The sequence below is a fragment of the Asterias rubens genome, chromosome 20, assembly GCF_902459465.1.
Source record: "Asterias rubens chromosome 20, eAstRub1.3, whole genome shotgun sequence".
Lineage (NCBI taxonomy): Eukaryota > Metazoa > Echinodermata > Asteroidea > Forcipulatida > Asteriidae > Asterias > Asterias rubens.
Genome location: NC_047081.1, coordinates 11,329,636 through 11,349,859, shown reverse-complemented (window position 1 = coordinate 11,349,859; position 20,224 = coordinate 11,329,636). Strand labels below are relative to the sequence as shown.

At 37.3% G+C, this 20,224-nt stretch overlaps 2 protein-coding genes across 3 annotated transcripts; both read left to right on the top strand.

Annotated features, from left to right (window-relative positions):
• The first annotated feature begins 5,880 nt into the window (after positions 1 to 5,880).
• Positions 5,881 to 12,468, top strand: LOC117303808 (DNA damage-inducible transcript 4-like protein). 2 transcript variants are annotated; one of them, XM_033788169.1, is made up of 2 exons: positions 5,881 to 6,279; positions 11,225 to 12,468. In XM_033788169.1, exons 1-2 carry the CDS (start codon positions 6,090 to 6,092, stop codon positions 11,695 to 11,697), a joined length of 663 nt encoding a protein of 220 aa, XP_033644060.1. In that variant the 5' UTR covers positions 5,881 to 6,089; the 3' UTR covers positions 11,698 to 12,468. The 2 variants fall into 2 exon arrangements, with proteins under 2 accessions (XP_033644060.1, XP_033644061.1); XM_033788170.1 differs by lacking the exon at positions 5,881 to 6,279 and adding an exon at positions 10,912 to 11,072.
• Positions 12,469 to 16,573: 4,105 nt separating this feature from the next.
• Positions 16,574 to 20,217, top strand: LOC117303829 (histone H2A.V). Its single transcript, XM_033788214.1, has 5 exons — positions 16,574 to 16,643; positions 16,810 to 16,887; positions 17,020 to 17,133; positions 18,178 to 18,307; positions 18,996 to 20,217. Exons 1-5 carry the CDS (start codon positions 16,641 to 16,643, stop codon positions 19,055 to 19,057), a joined length of 387 nt encoding a protein of 128 aa, XP_033644105.1. The 5' UTR covers positions 16,574 to 16,640; the 3' UTR covers positions 19,058 to 20,217.
• Positions 20,218 to 20,224: the final 7 nt, after the last annotated feature.

Genomic DNA, 20,224 nt, shown 5'->3' with positions numbered 1-20,224 from the left:
ACTACATAATACACCACAATGGAATCATAATAAAACCCACTGAACAACATCTAAGCAGAACGTTAAACAATCGCGGGAGTGTCTGATAACATTCCACATCCACAGTTCAACCTTGCAAGAATATTGTGAACATTTTCAAGTAAATCGTGTATTATCCAATCAAATTATTTGAGAAGTTTGTGGTTTTTTTTCTTCTTCTTCTTCAACCCTAAATCCAGTGACCCAAATTTCAATAGATTCTTCCTTTATATAGGGTGGGTTCAAACAGCAGCTCAAGTACAATCGATATCAAAAAGGTCATTTTAATCAAGGTGCGATTCTAAAGAATTACTAAACTTATATCATAAATCATTTTCTGTTATCTGAAAAAGATTGGTGTGACCGGCCGATATTTTTGAGAGGTTAAAGATCAGCACAAAAGTGGTGATAAATATAGTGACCACAAGGATGGAAAGCAAACACTCCACCTGGATATATTGTTAGTTATCTTTTCTTAGATTTGACCAGGCAAACTGGAGGTGGGTAGACCTTTTTTAAATTTGAAAACTGTTTTGAGACAATGTTATGGGGTGTAAAACCAAGTGTCGAGGCACCGAGCACATTTTTGGTAATATATTGTCAAAAAATACAATGGAATATTTTCACTAAGTGTATCCTAACATTGCATAAAATAAGAAATCCGTGAAAATCTTGACTCATTTGTCATATATAGTTGCAAGAGAAATGGAAGAAAAAAAACCTTGTTACACATTTATTGTTGTGATTTCAGATGCCTAAAAGAGGTTTCAGGCCTGAAGGATTTTATATAATTTGTTTATATTATTATTATTATTATTATTATTATTATTATTATTATTATTATTATTATTATTATTATTATTATTATTATTATATGGATGACAAATTTCCTCTTTATAAAAAAAACACGTTACTTCAGAAGGAGCCGTTTCTCAAAATGTTTTATACTATCAATACAACAGCTCTCCATTGTTCGTTTATACAAGTTAGTTTTTTGAGTGTTATTACCAATAATGTCTATGTGCCTTTAAAGAGATAATTTCCTTTCTGTGGTCTGTGTTTTTTTGTTTTGTTTTTAGAAATATAGCTGTTGCAAACAACTTACCAACCAACTGGTTTGTTTTGTTATTAAAAAAAATGCTTTTAAAACAAGTAATTTGTCACCACTGATTTGGAATTTCTGCTCAATCCATGGGCCAAACCCCCGTGTACAAGAAGTGGTGTTTGGATGGTCCCGCTGGCTATATAAGCTCTCGATATCAAAAGGGATCGTCACTGAATGTAAATCTCCAGCGAGGTTTTTTGACTGAGTCCTGAAGCCCCGATTAGATGCCATTGTTCGTTGGTCATGAATCACATACTCTGAAGTTCACAGTCAGCTAGCCCCGTATAATAGGCACACTCAGTCACATGACGCTTTGTATGTTAATTACTTTTCTGAACTAATTTTAATATGAAGAAGGAAAAAAAATGAACATAGGCCTACATACGTCTGTATTGCTTCGTTTTTGAAAGGGTTAGGGTTAAAGCCATTGGACCCTTTCGGTACAGAACAAAAAAAAGTTCACAGATTTACAAATAACTTACAGGGTTTACAGAAGGCAATGGTGAATGACTTCCCTAGAAATATTATTCCATGAAATGCTTTACTTTTTGAGAAAACAGTAAAACAATATCAATTCTCGTTAGCGAGAATTACGGATTTATTTTAAACACATGTCATGATACGGCGAAACGCGCGGATACACGGGTGGGTTTTCCCGTTATTTTCTCCAGACTCCGATGACCGATTGAGCCTAAATTTCCACAGGTTTGTTATTTGATATAGTAGTTGTGATACACGAAGTGTGGGCCTTGGACAATACTGTTTACCGAAAGGGTCCAATGGCGTTAAGGCATTTTCTCCTTAGTAAAAGGCACCCTATAATATGGGGAAATTGTAAGTTTTTACTAGGTCATTTCAAGGACACAGGGGGCATGGAGGCAATCGCATTCTGTTGTCTCCGTGAAGTATCAGGTCTATACATTTAGTTGGACAAGTTAGTTTGTGCCTCATGCGGTGGTTCTAAATGCCCTTAACTTTTTTTTTTTTCAGTGTGACAATATTGGCTTTCATTTTCTGCACCTGTGGTGGGACTATAGTCGCGGGCCGGTCCCTATTGTTTGTCATGTTTTAGTCAGCCAGTATGTTTATACCGCTCATTGTCATCATTGTTTTGTGTACAAAGTATTGGAAGTATGAGGAATAATGAGCAACTTGTGGTCAATGTCACTGGCCAGCTGGACGTAGGACAGAATATTGTGACCATCGGCTTCAAACGGTCTAACGGGAATGTTGGGTCAAGCAGACTTATAATTCGTGTTCAGAGATTTGACCATGTCATCTTTTTGTTAAAGACAGTGGACACTATTGGTAATTGTCAAAGACAAGTCTTCTCACTTGGTGTATCTCAACATATGCATAAAATAACAAACCTGTGAAAATTTGAGCTCAATTGGTCATGGAACTTGCGAGATAATAATGAAAGAAAAAACACCCTGATCACAAGAAGTTATGTGCTTTCAGATGCTTGATTTCGAGACCTCAAATTCTAAACTTGAGGTCTCGAAATCAAATTCGTGAAAAATTGCTTATTTCTCGAAAACTAAGTCACTTCAGAGGGAGCCGTTTCTCACAATGTTATATACTATCAACCTCTCCCCATTACTCATTACCAAGTAAGGTTTTATGCTTATAATTAATTTGAGTAATTACCAATAGTGTCCACTGCCTTTAAACAAATCCTAGGCATTTATAGATTTATTTGTTAAACTAATGACTATCTTTTACAATGAGCAAGTTTGGGACTGATGTATTTTTGTTAGTGACCGTTTTGGCTTCACTGGACGTTTTGACATTCAGACCTTGATTCATGAAGAACGCACTGTGGAAAAGCAAACAAACTTCGTGCATTATAAGTTTTTACCTTGGTGTGTCATTATTTTCTAATTTGGCACAGATGTGTTTTTTTTTTCTTTTTCTTTTTCCTCAATCACCACGGAGAGGGAGTTTGGGAACTAACGGGTCAGTTTTTGTGTAGTGTCCCTTATTGTTTGTTATCAGTTTGATGTCCCGTTTATCAAATAGCCATGACCATTGCTAAACAATGAATGAAGTCCAGTTCGTAAAAGGTCAAGTTTCCCGGTCTGTTTTAGCAAACTGCAAAGGTCATTGTTTAAAGTTTTAAGACATCTGCTTTCAAGATGGGAAACATCTTAGCTTATAGGGCCTATCTTCGAAAAAATTTCAATTATAAACTTGTTTTACACTTCATTTGCCCGTTGTTTCTTTTAGCATAGGGGGGTAGTCCTATAACAGGTGTCATCAACAGTTAACACTATCCATCTAGTTTTAAAAACCCAGGCTTGATGCTTGTTTTGCAATCACATCATGATGTTACTCCATAAATTCATTGTATCTGCAGTATGGCCCCTATCAGATAGCAGGCTCGCCTCTCAAAATAATTTTCCCTTTTCATCACATCATTTCGCAACCATTTTCAAAAAGCCAACAATTTAGGCAAAGTTTAACATATCATAATCACGCACCCTCTGAACTTTTGTTGAATCATTGAGGATCAAGAACGGTGGGGCTTGGGCTGGCGGGAGATCGCCCACCCGGCCCCAAAAGCCCATTGTTGAAACCACAAACATTAATCACAATGGACGTGTGGGGAACTTGCTCTTTCCTTTTAAACATTAATATTATTTTTTACTAGCCTAGCCCGGATTATTTGGATGAACAATAAATAATAAAATCCAGTCCTATGTTGCTAAGCGAATAGTATTTTCGTAATTTAATTTGAGACACCGCTTTTTACAATTAATCATAAAGGGAGGACTGGGTAAATTTAGATTGTCAAAGAGTACACTCACTTTGTGAAATCCAACACAAGTGCATAACAAAATAATATTCCAAACCGGTGACAATTTGTGCTCAATTGGTCATAAAGTTACAAGAAAAAGAAAAGATTTTTTTTGTGCAAAGACTTGTTTGTTTTCGGATGCCTTACAAAACGCTAATATACCTTGATTCCTTGAAAGCCTTCCCTCTCAGATCTAAAACTGTGTCCAAAAAAAATCAAGTCTTTCTCTAAAACTCTTTCTCATCAGCTCTCCAGCTTTTTACCAATGATGTCCATTGTCATTAAATTGGACTAATCACCACAGGTAATGCTGCTGTGCGGTAAAGAATTCCAGCTCTGTTTTGTATACTGATGTGTTTGTCCAGTGACCCCCCTTTTTTTACGTAATCACTGCCATTATGCCTGATCCTTTAACCCTATGCTTTAACCCAGTTACATTGATTTTTATCAGGGGTCTCTCACCAAACATGCTTGGATATAGGCCTACCATAATGTTTATCATTGTACGGCAACTGATTTCTAAGAGTGGAAAATAAACTAAACTGAACTGAACTGATGAGAGGAAAATTACTGAAAACCACGGGCCCTTGTGTTAGTCAAACATGTCAAACCATCGTGGTCAAACTGACTTTTTTTCTTCAAACTGTTTAATAATGGGACACATTTTCGGAAGTGTGAAGTTATAGGCCTAGGCTCGGAAAACTAACAAAATGTTAGATTTTTTGTTTGTTTTTTGGTGAAACCAAACCGTGTGTTTCACCCCTCGACTTGACCTGACCCGGGGTCGCTTCGGGGCATAAAACAGCCATGTGAAGTTTGAACCCTGGATGTGGACGAACACCTCAACCCAGCACGTTATATGGGTCGGTACTACGATAACATGTATGGCCAGTAGTTTATCAATTTTCCTAGAAACCCACCGGTATACCGAACACAAGCCGATGAGTGTGTTTTTGAACACCGGTTACTGAACCGGTTTTATGGGGGTTGAAAACCATTTCCCTAGAATTTACGCATGGCTATATTGTGAAACACTTTGGTTGTTTTCGCAGTTGAAGGCATACCCAGAAGTGCATCGTACTGTTGTGGGCATGTGTTTGCAGCCTTCGTCCCCCCTCCGCCCCACCCCAACCCCGACCCCGACCCTTTTAACTTAACTTGCTTATCCTATACTTTTCCAAAAGGTTTCGAATTCTCAAAATATAATGAAAGGGCATCAGCAAAGGGCGAAGTTGAGAAATTGTTCGCTTTTTGGGAGGGGGAACTTTGTCAACATTTGACAAAGTAGTGTCAAAGCTTGACAAAGTAGTGTCAAAGCTTTCGAAACCTCGTAATGCTTTCGAACAAAAAAATATTAATCTGCTACATCCATGCTTTATCCTATGCTTTATCTAACACTACATTTTACTTTGGAAGTAGAAATGCAAATCCTCCTGGATTTCCTGTTTGCATTTTATTTTATGTAGGCCTATGCTTTAAAAAAGAAATATAGCAAATTTACAATTATAGTTCTTGCTGCTTATGTTTTCCCGAAGTTTCATTTTTCATGAATACAATGGGCAACCCACAGTGCATGCAGAGCGCGAAGTGTCAATGACATTCAAGCCAGCTAAAACGAGCAATCCCCCGACTCATTCTTTTCCAGTTATTGTTTATTCCCATCACAACGTACACACAAGGTTTACTTGACGTCAGACACGTAGACCATCATTTCATGCATTTTGCAAGGACAAAGTTCTTGGCTCCCATTGGTCTAAATTAACATTTGACCTTTATTCATGAGCCGCCTCTCAGATACAGGAATTCATTGCTGTGATTGGTTAATGCAGGGCATTCTATTCTAAGTAAAAAGGAGCTAACTCCACCCTTTTCACCAAATAAGGAATAATTGATTGGATGACGTCCTTGCGAGTATAAAAAGCCCCTGTTCAGCTGAAATTTCGTGCAGCCGATCAGCTGGTTGAAGTGTGTTGCAAGACGAACCAGGGGTTGGTGGAGTGATTGTACAACATATTATCACTGATTTTCGTGTACTTTCCGAAGCCACTTTTTCGAGTTATATTTGAAATTCGGTATCCAACACACTCGTATCATCTATTCAGTTGAGAGTGTATTTTGCTTGTCAACGTTTAATCGTTAAAAATCATTCATTTTCCTCGACATTCCATGTCTTCTTTGGATGGCGTTATGGATTTGCCACTGAATTCCAACAACTGTCATCAGCCAGGTGCCTTCAAGATTTTGCAGAAAATTCTCCTTAAAGTTGGTGAGAGGATTGACAGCCGAGAAAACCAGAGGTGTCCAGAGCCTAACCTAGTCATAGAGACAGTTCGGAGGTGCTCAAACGGTTATTTAGGTGAGTTTTTCATAAGCTTTTCCATGCCTTTTTGTATGTTTGTGGTTAATTTTTGTGCATGCACGGTGTACATGGGCTTTGTCAGTCAACGCACGGCCGGGGGATTGCCCAATACGTGGGCAAGTCGTGACTCAATCCGAGCGCCATTGTCCGGCTGTGACTGCCAGGGGATTTCGCAATTCTTGTCCTTTCAGCTAAATTTATTGTTCAACTGAGATTGAGAAACGCTTGAAGAGTCATAAGTAAAGTAGCTAAAAATAGACTCATTACAAAGGTAATATCGTGTTCAATTTAGCGGATATGTCGTCTGTTCTTCTTTTTACGTGGTTCCGTTTCTTCTCACCCACCACGCATTTATATAGTTCACCAAACTTGTTTATGGTTTCGTTTGTCAAACTTATTTTAGTCTCAATTATTTGTAGAATTTACCACGGCAGTATACATGTACAGCTTACAAGGAAATTAGGATTATGTTAATATTATTGTAGTTTGTTAAACATTTCTTTTTTCAGTGTCATGTGGCCACTTCGTAACAGTGAAATAATGGTAAAAACAAATTTGCACAAAAAAGTGAGGGATATTTTTCCAGAAATATAGTGGGTCCCGTACCCAGACCAGGGTGTGAATTTCCTGAAAGTTTGAACCATACAGTTTTCACTGGACCTTTAACAACAGTTTTCACAATACCGACAACTTTAAATCTGAATCAATAATAATGAGCAAACAATTTTTTTAAACAACCAACCAACTATAGCTTTAGGGGTGTTTTGAGGTTATTGGTCGATTACTAAATAAAAGTTCTGGGGTGGATTTCACAAAGAGTTAGGACTAGTCTTATCTTGAGTTAGGACCAGTTACTGGTCCTAACCTAGGACTATCCATGCAATTTGTATATCTCCTAGGACTAGTCCTAACTCTTTGTTCCCCTGGACTTGTGATACTGTAGTTTCAAGTCCATGTGTAAAGCATCGCCATACATGGTCTCACTATTTGTTAGTTAGATAATAATTTTAATCTGAAAAAGTATGCGTCAATAAAGACCTGTTAATGAGTCATGTGGCAGACTTCAAATCATTAAATTTATCGGACAATTTATCTGTTAAAACCTCTCAAACATTGTGTAAATTGAGGGTCGTTGTAACTGGAACGTTGTCCTGTTATGGCAGAGATCAATATCCAAACGCTATCACATTCGTTAAGATTTAGACGATAATTGCCATCCTGAAACGCTTATTGGACAAGAGCCTGTCTGGCCCCCGATCTTCCCATTTAGCAAACAAGATCAGTGTGGGCCGAACATCGTATGATGTCAAAGTACAGTTGCTGAAGTGTTTGAACCAAACATCTGATTCTGCATTATATCACTTAAAAAAATACCCTTTTTCAAATTTATTACTAGGACACAAAAATCCGTATTAGTATCCAACACTTGTGAACAAACCTTTTTTTGTATACTTTTGCACTCTGAATTGGCAATGCTTAACTGACAACATGTTTTTAACAACTCAAAAATAGGTTCAATAAAAAACTATATCTCAATAGAAGATAAATAAAATGTTACTTTAAATTAATTTTATTCATTAAAAATGTTTTGTCGATCCCTTTTTGATCCAAATAGATCCGCTCACTGGCAAACTTGGCCTACCCACTTTGCATAAATTTGCTTGTAACATTTCAAAAAAATATTTGCGTATTAGTACCCGCCTTTGACAAAAACAACTAAAAAAAACACCACATTTCTTCGAAAGTATATAGGTTTAATCAAAAAGAAATGTCAATGGAAGATCAATCGTTAAATATTTTATTTATTTTATTCATTGAAAATTTTCAGTCCATCCCTTTTTGATCCAAATAGATCCGCTCACTGACAAACTTAGGCTATGCTCATAATTGGCATTTGCTTTTAACATTTCACCACAATACTTGCGGATTAGTACCCGCCTTCGACTAAAACAACTAAAAACCACCACATTTCTTCGAAAGCAATCCATACTTAAAATACTGTTTGTCACATCCCCAGTGACATAGCCTGCAAAAAAAGTTTAATTTATAAAAGACAAAACACTCTACTCTACCCCTTTGACAAAAGTGCAAGATCCCCGTTTCCTCTGTACAGACCTAAGTAACTTCGGATGCCATCCCTGGGATTTGTGGATGAGGGGGAAAAATGATAATGATGCTCCCAGCGCCTTGCTGCGATAGGCAGACAAATGCAGATGCTGTTGCCAGGCACTGCTGATTGGCTTGCAGGCAGTAATGCCCCTTCATTCCAGAAGACTCTGTGGTTAAGAGTGTGCAGCAGCAGCTGTTTGACCCTTGTTAATATTGATCAAATTATCGCTTGCCTGGATGCTGTGCAGCACATGTTTAGTGTGTTAAAAGAGACATAGATTTATGCTGGTTAAAGTGGAATGCTCCTCATCTACATAATATGCATATTACCATAATTAACAGTTTTGTTCAGTTATCTCCCCACTTTCGCTTTCCGTTGCAGCTTGCTTTTTGTATCGTGGCACAACATTTTGTTAGTGAATTGTTCAGAACTTCCCTTACTCCTCAAAAATCATTCTATACATGTAAAGTAATTCAACCCCACTACCTTCTTAGTATCTGTTTGCATTTTGCACTTTCTGCAAAAGTGGTAAAGACATATTGAAACCGAATTCCAATCGAAAGCTTGTTCTGTAGTTTTGAGCTTTCAGTGTTATTTTAGTGGTCCTGGATGAGAGAGGATATGTGTTAACTGCTGTGCCGAACTACAGGAAACACCTGTCCAGACATTCTACTCTGAAGAGTGTGATTCAATGGGAGACTTTCTGGGACGATAGAGGGCAGCAGACTTACCGGGTAAATCCATTGTTCTCAGAATTATGCGCATGTTCAGAACTACGTAAACAATGGAAATTTACCCGGTATGTCTGCTGCCACCTAGCGTTGGAAAGTCTCCTATTGTTCTGAGTTTGATTTAATCCACTCACAGTGCCCCAGGAAAATGGGGCTTCAAAATTTACTTACTTGACAAGGTCAAAGTATCTATTTTCGTTTCTATTGTTCAAAATTTCATGGAGAGTTTACCCTTTAGACACATTTGAATGTACAGTCAACTGCTTGATGGTTGACTGTTGCATTGTATTTGTAATGAACCGTTAAAAATAAGAATACGCTCAAATTAGGGAGAAAACCCCACAAGACAACAGTGCTTGGTGCTAAAAAAAGTTCATTGGACCAGAATTTTGAAAACAAAAAAGTCCTGATTCCTGACAACATGCATTTGACTGTTTGTACTGTCCCAACACAAAAAACAAATGGCCTCGGGTTTGTCAGAGTCAATTGTTATGTATGGATTTACTCGAGAAAATCCCATGAGACAAGTTATTAAAGGTTAACTATTTCCAGAGAAGTAGTTTTTCAGGGTGACCAAGCGAAGAGATTTCATTGAAGCATCCAACATCAAAAAAGTAAATATTTGCAAGACTTGTCTGCAATTTGCTTGACCATCACCCCCCCCCCAATCCCAAGGCAAGAATTTTGGAAGAAACTGAAGCCGGGTCATAATGACCTCCTCGGAGTTGTTTGCACTCCACTACTGAGTGCTGATTGGTCAGCTAAGTTTATGGTGGAAATTGACCCCTTGGAAATTTGGTGAGGTCAAAAAAAATGACCTGGGGCTTGGGTTGGTTCTAAATTGACCGAAAGGGTGATCAAACAGAGAGGGTGCAAACAACTTTTAAACACTTTGAAGAACATTTTACAAACTAGTATTGAAGAAAGAAAGTCATAATTGGTATGAATATCTATGAACAAAGATCTACATTTTAAATTCAGTTAAATCCATCTGTGTTTATAATAAACGTCAATCATTTTTACACGCCGCCTTTTCATACCTGCATAATCCTTTAAACTTCAACTCTCGGTTTGTTATTTGTTTATTACATCAATACAAAACTCAATACATACTTCATAACACATTTTGTGTTTGGTATTCCTATGTGATGGTTGTACTGGTACTATACGATCGTACTATATACAATCTATTGTCAGTATAGTCCGTTTCCAATCCAAAGCCTATTATTGTGTTAAATTTCAAACTTGAAGTACTGACCTTTTGTTTTATTCAAATATTTTTTTTAAGGCTTGCATGCAAAGTTGCAAACTATCATGTTTAACAAATATGTGCTGCATTAAAAACTAGATAGGAGTTGAATTTGGCTCAAGATTAAAACCAATTCTGATAGTTACCTGTGGCATGTTTTTAAAAAAAGTAACTAGGATACCTGCACTGCATGGTATAATCACTTGAGAGTTTGTACATGTGCAATTAAGCTTTCAGTTTGCGCAATGAACAAAACTTTAACCACTAACTTCAGTACAGGATACAACTAGCTTCCTGCAATTTTCGATGTTAGTTTGCAAATTTGTGCAATAACAGTTCTTCCTCTCAACAGCCAGCATGGAAGATCCTGCTTGGCTAAGCCACTGGCTTTGTGATAACGCGCTTGTGTGTGACTACTCTTACTCATACCATAAAAGGTACACACCACATGCAACCTCTCACATGACCTGTCCCTGTGCAATCACATGACTGATGAGTGATCAATCAATTACATCATAATACTATTCAGCTGATCACTGGAGTGTGTGTAGCACCACTAGCTCTGAAAGTTGACTTGAGCCATTCAGGTCCTTGACACTTTATAGTGAGGCTGTTTTTTCTGGAGTGAAATTTATGAATGGTGGTTTCACAATGGTCTTTTATTATAACTCCGACAGTGTTTTTCAAAGTGAACTGGATGGTGAGTCAATTTTTGCTTTGGGTTTGATTTTTCCCTCGTAATTTTCTTTTAGGGTGGAGTTGCAAATTGTTTCTGCTTCAACCTTTTATTGTTGTATATTCAATTGCACAATACTTAACATGTGTTTCTGCCTTTGTTTTAATCCCATACAGATTCAGACACAATGGACGATGACTACGACAATGGAGTAGATGACTTGCAAGAGGTGAAGATGAGTCAGTTTGTTGCATCCATGCTCCTGGATTGTCTCCGAGTTGCCCGGGAGAAAAAGCAGCCAAGCAAGCTCCTCGTCCCCGAAGATCTACCCCAGAGAGTCGCCGATGACATCATGCGTATGTCACTAGACGAACCTTGCGGGGTACGCGGATGCACCATCTCCGTCATCTTCGAGGATGGAGAGCTTTGCGAACGTGTCGGGAAGATCACCGTGGATCCATCCACCGTCACAACGTTTGAGATTGTACTGGTGCTCTCTAAAGAAACCCCGAGGTGGCTTATCAGTAAACTTCAAACTTATCTCAGAAACTCATCGGAGAAGCCCACTGTCGTAAAGTCCTCTTATAAACTCATAAAGAGAAAACTGTACCGGAGGGAGTCGCACATCTATGTACGAGAAGGATTGTAGCTTATGGCAAGCTTTTGACAGCCCTTATCGAAACTAAATAGCTCTCAACCAAATGAATTTGTGTGTAAGTAATCGTTTAAGCCTACAGTTTCTCCTAAGCATGATCCAAAACAAAAAACAACAAAGTGGAGCTTTTGTCGGGCGAGTGTTGTAAAAGGTCAACCTGTGAACAAACACCATTCGGAAAGTGAAGCCAACTTTGGACTCTGGCTGGTTGAAATTGTTTGTGTTATATTATCATCTGATACCAACTCATGTGCAGTTTAATTAGACTGAAATCTTCTATGATAAAAGTTATATGCCAGTTTCTTCCCTCCAGGTTTTTTAAGAAGCCTGCAAGGGATTAATGAAATGTTTTCTACGTTTTTTTGTATTTTGACATACGGTGAGGGAACTGTTTATTTGTTTTCTTGTTCTTAAGCCAATATTGTCATCGGTCACGTGTTTGGTGCTTCTTTTTTTTAATCAGTTCTCCTTCAGAAGAGGATGATTGTTATATTGCAATATTTCTGAATGTCCCCGATTTTGGTAAATTCTTTCACAGGGTTTGAACCCGGAACACATCCATAATAAAAACACACAAATGCTAAGTAAATTATTGAAAACTCCACTTGATGAGTCCCAAACACCAGTAAGATAGCAGTGTGAGGCAAACCGCTTCGACTGTGCCCCACCCTACACTGAATTTTGCTCAAGAAAAAGAATTTATTTTGAAATATTAGTTCACTGCTGTGCATCTCCACGGGGAGTAAAGCAAAAAAAAAAAAAAAATGATAAGTCAAAAATATAAAACTGGTGGAAAGCTGAAATTCACCATCCCACTGAGGTTTTTTTTTTCTTCTGTAGTATTTTCGTTTTTAAACAAACTTACTACATACATTGACGCCAAGTTTTCACACTTTTTCATTTTTGTATGCTTCACATTGCATGTATTTCAACAAACAATTATTGGCAAGATACCATTATATGCAAGCCTTTAAATAATATGTTTGTGTTCATAGCATCATTTTGGTCAGTCGGTCTTAGACTAAACAATTAGTGACATTTCATCTCATATCATAATTCACTTGAGGAATGAGGAACTAATTGTTAAAGTCTTATAGACCTGAAATTAGTGTTCACTTCAGTTTAAGTTGAGATCTTTTATGTATAGATCATTTTGTCAAATAGGTCATTTTCTTTCAAGTAAAATTTTTACGAGTTAATTTCTCTTTGTGGAACTGCTTTTCAAAAGGTCAGTTTTTTGTATGGTTTGTCATTGTTTTGTTTTCTTGTTAAAGATTTGTTAAAGTTTGTCTGTTTGTTTCTTTTGTCGTTTAAAAAAAAACAAGTTTTCATTGAAAATTATTTTGATATTCATAAAAACTGCGAAGATTCAAACATTGCTGCCATTTACTTAGCTGTTAATGAAGTCAACATTGTATTCACTAACTTTCTGATGTAAAGGGCTGTTCATTATTAATGTATTGTCGTGGTAGTACAGAGAAAGCTTTTCAAAGATGTTAAAAACATCACCATCGTTCATGATAATCGTGTTAGTACACTCTGTACAACTGCGACAATATTGAAGATTATGGACACCCTCTTAAGAAGGCCAAGAATACTGCTGCATTTGTTTCGTAGCTACTGTAGTTTATGAAAAAGACAAATCTGTTAGCATAGCTTAACAGGTCTGGAAGTTTTTGCAGAGGCCACTTGCATTCCCGGCAAGATTTCCTAATGATCGCCACAATAATCCAAAAGAAACCTTTGTTTCTCCACGAAAGTTGTGGCACTCTTAAATGCAATTCCAGGACTGGTGTCTTATTGTAAAAGAGTTGACGATTTGCTGGTCAAATTATCAGTTCTTCCTGTACACATCTTACTAAACCAGGGCACAAACTCAAAGAGCTGCTTTGAAGCACAAGTAGTAGCTAAGCACAGAACAGGTATGCTTACCAGAATAAGGTTACCAACCACAATAGCATGTCACATGTACCATTTTGTGATTGGTATCCTCTTTTGTTGGCAGAAAGTTGTTGAGCAATACTTCCTGCTTGGCAGCTCTAAGACATTTGGCTCTGCAATTGCTTAAACATGATTCATTCTGTGCAATCAATATTAAATACTTGATCATTTTCTAGAAATAAATAAAGTCCCATTTTGTGGATGACCAACAAACACACTCCCTTATCCACGTCATGTGATGTGATGACGTAACTGGCTAGGACTGTTATGAAATATCTAAAGCCAGTTGTAAACTGGTTATGAAATGGTTTGTCATTATTTTCTGAAACAATGTTGTGTTGTTTTTCCTGCCCAAACAAAGTTGCCAAAATACCAAAGTAATAATGTTAGTTCAAGAAGTGCAAACTTCAAGACCTTATCTGTTAGTATAAATTGATATACACTATTTTAAACCAAAAGGGAGTCTTGTGTTTACTAATGAAATCCTATAATGAACCAAATACAGAATTTTGAAAGTAAGCGAAATGGGTGATTTAACCCCACCATCCATGTTAACATTTTACAACAAATTAAAAAGCTACATTATTTCAATTCAAATCAAAAACCTTGTGCTATCAAAGAGGTGCTGGCACCTCTCCCCCCTTTCATTGTACAATTAACTCCACTGTAGTAATTTAAAAGTAATTATACTTTACTGCCAAAGACTTGTGTTCATCTATCACCAGATGCTTTGTTGAAAACATTCACTGTGTTAAATTCATGTGAGCATTTTCAGCAGGTATCCTATACCAACAATAATATAAAGGCAGTCAATTAATGGGGTAACCATTCCCCTATTACAACATTTTTTTTTTCTATCTATTGTGTGATCCCATTGATTACTATTAATGCAAACCATTATTCTATTTAAATAAAGAGATTCAGATGTTTATATTGTGATGAATAAAATACATTTTTCATATAAAAAAATAACTTGTGTTCAGTTCTTTGTCTCGGTAATTATCATTTTATACTTTAATGATGCTGCAACCTTCCCTAACCCAATTTCATAAAGCTGCTGAAAATACTTCTTATAGATACGGGTGACGGGAACAATGTAATTTGCCTTTTGGGCTGGTAACTTGTTTCAGCTAAGCAAGATTTTACCATGCTTAGCACATTTGTGTGCTTTATAAAAAAAAAAAGGGGGGGGGGGGGCTTTTGTTGTGTTCACTGTGTGTGTAATAGCTATAATGAACACAGAAAGTTTTCACGCCAATGAAGGCCACACTGATTTTACCTTGCAATCTTGGTTTGGCTATTTCTACCTCCATGGTTGCACTGGATTGGATAATGAGAATGACGAGGGCTAGGGCGATTCTTTGTGACAAAGAATGCCAACTGTTTTCACCATCCGGGAGGGATTTATAATGTTAAGTTCTGTGCTCAGAGAGCTTTGATGTTCGGCTAATTGAAACCATCGTCTGTCTACATGACATGGCGTAACTTGTTCCTTAGTTGGATGGTCTGCACTTGGCTCATTTGCTAATTCTTGATCTTCAGCATCCTCTTTGAAGTTTAATAATTGGTCTGCGAAATGGTGCTCGTCTTCTGCGAGAAAATAACAAACGTGCACATTTATGAGGCCCCACCCCCACCCATTTTCATAAGGCAAAAACATGACTGAATAACTAGTTTCAAAGACGTGAATGGGAGAGGGCGCTATTTTGTTTATCTGGCACATCCTGCCTGGCATTATTTTTGGGGGGTCTGATCCCCGTTGTACAAAATGAAATAAAGCGCCATATGCTGAGTGGAGACAAAGCATGTGTAGCCTATTATTGTAAAATCAAATGAAATCATTACAAGTGAACACACTCAAAACGTCCAATAATAATACCCAAGCTCACATTGGCCGCATAGCAGAACATGAATTTTTAAACGACAATGCCCATTGGCATCTTGTTCAAGTCCGCTAATAACCATAACCGTTTAATTCTTCAACAAGTTGCTTTTTTGAATCACACGTGAGGCCCAAAATGACGACATTGTAAAAAAAAAAAACTGTAATGATTCTATATTTTTGAGTTAATAATGGTGCAGTTACTCCAGATTATGTTGTAAACTTTTACGTAATTATTGCTGAACGATCTAGTACTTTCTAAAAGTCCTTTGATTTGAGCAATGATTGGAGCGGCCATAGGAAAAAGACCCTCTGGCATGGCACATTCCAAGATGAGCTTTATGAGATGGTTTATGCTTTAGTTTCACAATTTCGATTCACTTTGATCTAACATCTAATATTTTACTTGATATACACTTGAATGGCATGGAAACAAACAGGCGAAACTTATCCCTTCTGACAAAAAATGTTCAATGGGTTTAATAATAGGCGTGAAATCTTATACAACTTACTATGTATTTTTCTTTAATTATTTAGTTATTAAAAAACATATTCAAGTGTTAGGCTCTGTAACAGCATGGGTATGTATAGTTCCCTACTATTGCTGTACAACGCCAAACTTCCAATGTGCATCATCAAGGGATGGTGTAATAAATGCGGGTAACCCCACCCATCTCAAACCCTATCAGCATTTTTTTGTTTCCAGAAAATTTTTTTTTGCAAAGTATCGATCTTTCAACCAAACACTCCATTATCCTTACGCACTGCCCGCAGATTAACATTGGCTGATGCGTGGAACAATGAAGGAATTTCGACTGACCCCTGACTACGCATCCACTGAATCAAAAGAGACACAATAAAAAATACCATCAATGACCTCTTTTGTTACAGCGTTTTGAATGAGCGCCCTCTTTCAACCCATCGTTCTACAACCAACCCGAACAAAGCCGGAGATTCACGAATATTCATAAGCTAACGTTTCCAGTCATTCGATTGGTGGATATTTACCACGTGATCCACTCATTTATTATATATTATAAGCGTCTCTTTTTTTGCAGTTTACGCGCGGGCATCTGTAACGGAAGGTTGTTGTACTGATCCAAGCTAGACAAAGATGGTGAGCTAAATGTTTAAATCCTTTAAAAATACTTGGTAATTTCATGCCATCCGCCCATATTTTTTATGTTAATGTAATCTTTAACGCTTATTCTTGTTATTCGTTGTTTTATTTCGAGGGTTTATATGTTATTTACACGGATATTTTACGGACTTTTTGTACCCAGGCAGGAGGCAAAGCAGGTAAAGATTCCGGAAAGGCGAAGGCAAAGGCCGTTTCACGGTCAGCGAGGGCCGGTCTCCAGGTAAGCACACAGTTTGCAGCATTTCTCACATAAAATCATCACTGCTTCGTCAAATTAAATTTTACAATTTACAGCAATTGCTTATAAATGCACCTTTTCTAAAATTTCATGTTTGTGGGTTTTGTTTTGCAGTTTCCAGTCGGTCGTATTCACAGGCATTTGAAGAACCGAACGACCAGCCATGGCCGTGTTGGTGCAACCGCTGCTGTTTACTCTGCCGCTATTCTGGAATATTTGACCGCTGAGGTAGGTTTGCAAAAGATGCCTTTCTAGACCTGTATTACAGATTTGTCCAAAATGTCATTTTATTGTGTCCATTTATAGAAAATCCAAGATTGTGTAGAACCAAAATTAAATTTGGCGCGATAATTTGCGCGTTTGTCCCCCCGCAAAATATTGGCCATTATTATTTGTGGTCAATAATTTCTTTCTTTATCTAACATTCATTTCGTACCCGATTTATGTGAAGTTGGTTAGTTTTACTGTATTTTGTGTATTTCATTCTAATTTTAAAATGTGTTTAATTTTTGTCAATGTGTTGTTGTCAAGTCGAGGGCCACTTTTGTGTTTACAAATTTTGGCGCGATTTTCAGAAATCGGCGCCATAACAAGGCCAGAGGTCACAATGCACTTCTTGTCCAGTGTTGTTATTCACCAAATGAATATTTGTTTTAACAATATATTATTTTATATATTTATGTATTATCTTGTGAGGTTTACAATGAATGAGGTGTGTTTTACTTCAAGAAAAATGTAGGCCTAGCTTGGTTGATAATTCTGTTAAGTTGAGTGGGTTTTTTTGTGTGGTGCATGAATGGAATTAACATGAATTTGACTTTCTTGTTTTGGAAAGGTTTGGGCGTCATTCAGTGGTCAAACATCTTTTAAACTTCCTGCTAGGTTTGCATTTTTATTACGGTTTATAATTTCATTAGCTCTCCCACCGTAGTGAAATTTACAAACTTACTGCATTGAGTGCATTTTGGCTTGTGTTGTGGGAACTTTCATTCATTCATCCATTCATGGGAAATGCAGTAGACAGAAAATATTTCTCAAAATCTGTTGTGCATTTGTTTAAAAATGATTTAAAATTGTGTAGGCCTAAATTATTGTTGCTTTTATTTATAAATATTACATTGATTGATTTCACTCAAGTGTAGGCCTACTAATCCAGATTAGCCGAGCTCTAAAATTATTTTTGGTTTATGATTTTTGTTGTATTTGTAGCCTATGTTTCGTTTTTTGTATGAAATATTCATGTTTTTTGTTTGTTTGTTTTTTAAATTTCAGGTATTAGAGTTGGCGGGAAATGCAAGCAAAGATCTGAAAGTCAAACGTATCACACCCCGTCATTTACAACTGGCCATCAGGGGAGACGAAGAGTTGGATTCGCTCATCAAGGCAACAATCGCTGGTGGTGGTATGTATTCCAAAATCTTACACATTTTCTATGTTCTTTCTTTTGAAGCTAGTTCATACTTCCTGCAAATGCTTCGTTTCGAAGTGAATTTCTCTGCGTTATAATGGGAAATGTTGCGTCACCAAAATTTGCTTCGCTTTTGCAGGAAGTATGAACCGTGCTTAACTGTAAAAAAGGCGCATTCTGATTATTGCACCGCCAACATTTGCTTCGCAGAAAGTATGAATCGAGGTTAGCAGTGGTCCGCTGCCAAATTCGTACCCAGTTAAAAAAAACGTGGACCTGTCAAGATATACTCATTATGTCAAAATAACCATTCACGAAAGCAAACTTTTTGTGAATGGTTTTTCAAGCTCTTTGAAATTTGAGGCCCTGGTCAATGAAGACCATGGCCTCTCCATTGCAATGATGGGCATGGTATTAAGTTTGGTGCGATATGCCTGGGCGAAGCTCTAAAAAATTAGGTCAAACAATGTTCTCTCTGAACAGTGTGGCTGTCAAGGGCTTGGAACCAGTTACAATAAATGTCTGCGATTGTTATAGATACACTTTGCCCCCCCCCCCCCCTTATCAATAATTCATGGGTCATGTTTTATCTTAACAGGACATTAACAATGAAATATTTGTTTGCTTTTCCTTGCAAGTCTGTTAATCACCTGCAGTAATTAATTTCTTTCTCTACTTGCAGGTGTCATCCCCCATATCCACAAGAGTTTGATCGGCAAGAAGGGATCGCAGAAAGCAACATAGACTCAACCTTCATCAGCACTATACATCATGCCATCTACAACCTCACAATTGAACGTCGCCGTTGTGGGTGACCCCCCTTCGACTGCCATCATGGCCTGGGTCAACCGTTGGCAGGCACCGACCAAACGGATCCTGTTGACTTTTTAACCGTGTTCGTTGTATGTTCCATTTGTTTTGTAGTCTTGGTTCCTATATTATCTCAAGAAGTTCGATATATCAGTCATTATTTCTTCAGATAAATTTGTTGAATTTTAATTTTTTTGTTTAAAATTTTTGTCTCAATTATTATTATTATTATTATTTTTTTTTGACGTAGGATTTATAGGACTTTGTGAGAGTTTTTATTTAATGTACATGAGTGATGTTGAGAAAACAACGTGGGTTTGGCGGGCCCAGTGAAAACGGCCAAATTGTAAATATCGTAAAAACCAAACCTCTCCAAAGTAGCCTGTGGGTTAGTGAGACACTATTTACACGACAAATGTGTGGCAGTTAGCAGGATATACTTTTCAATTACTGTTTTTAGTCAGTTTCTCTCGGGGGTGGGGGGGGGGGCACTGTGGGCTCTTTGTCACTTAGTGGGTTTACATCGCACTGGTTCGCAATGTGGGACAGTGTTGTGTGGCCCTCTTGTAATTTTTACACGCCCACAAAATACGTAGGTAGTGATTTTTAAAAAATGTCAATGTAATTTAGCTTTCAATGTCTACATGGGGGGTACTAACAGCCAAGTGATTCAGGCCTGAAAAATTTTGTTCGGAAGATTTGAAATAAATTATTAATTCTGGTTGCACATGCATTCCTTTTTATAATAAACCCTTAAATTGTTCATGATGGAAGTTGTATTCTTGTGTACTCTCCATAAGAAAGTATCACATTTTAACAAAATTAACATGTCGTCAGTTAATGCAGTTCATTTCGAACGACAAAACTGTTCCATTTTGCACGACGTTATTTGGCAAAACATCTTTTGAACATGAAATGCGTTGCTGAATCCACAGAAAGCGGTGTGTGTTTTCATGAAATCTGATTTACTCCCCCATAATACATTGTTTTACTGCAAGTGATTTTTTGTATTTGTTTACTTTTAGAGTAGATTGTGATTTTTTGAGTGGGAAATAATAACATTACTGGAGGGTTCTCCGTTTTATACAAAGAAATTGTGTT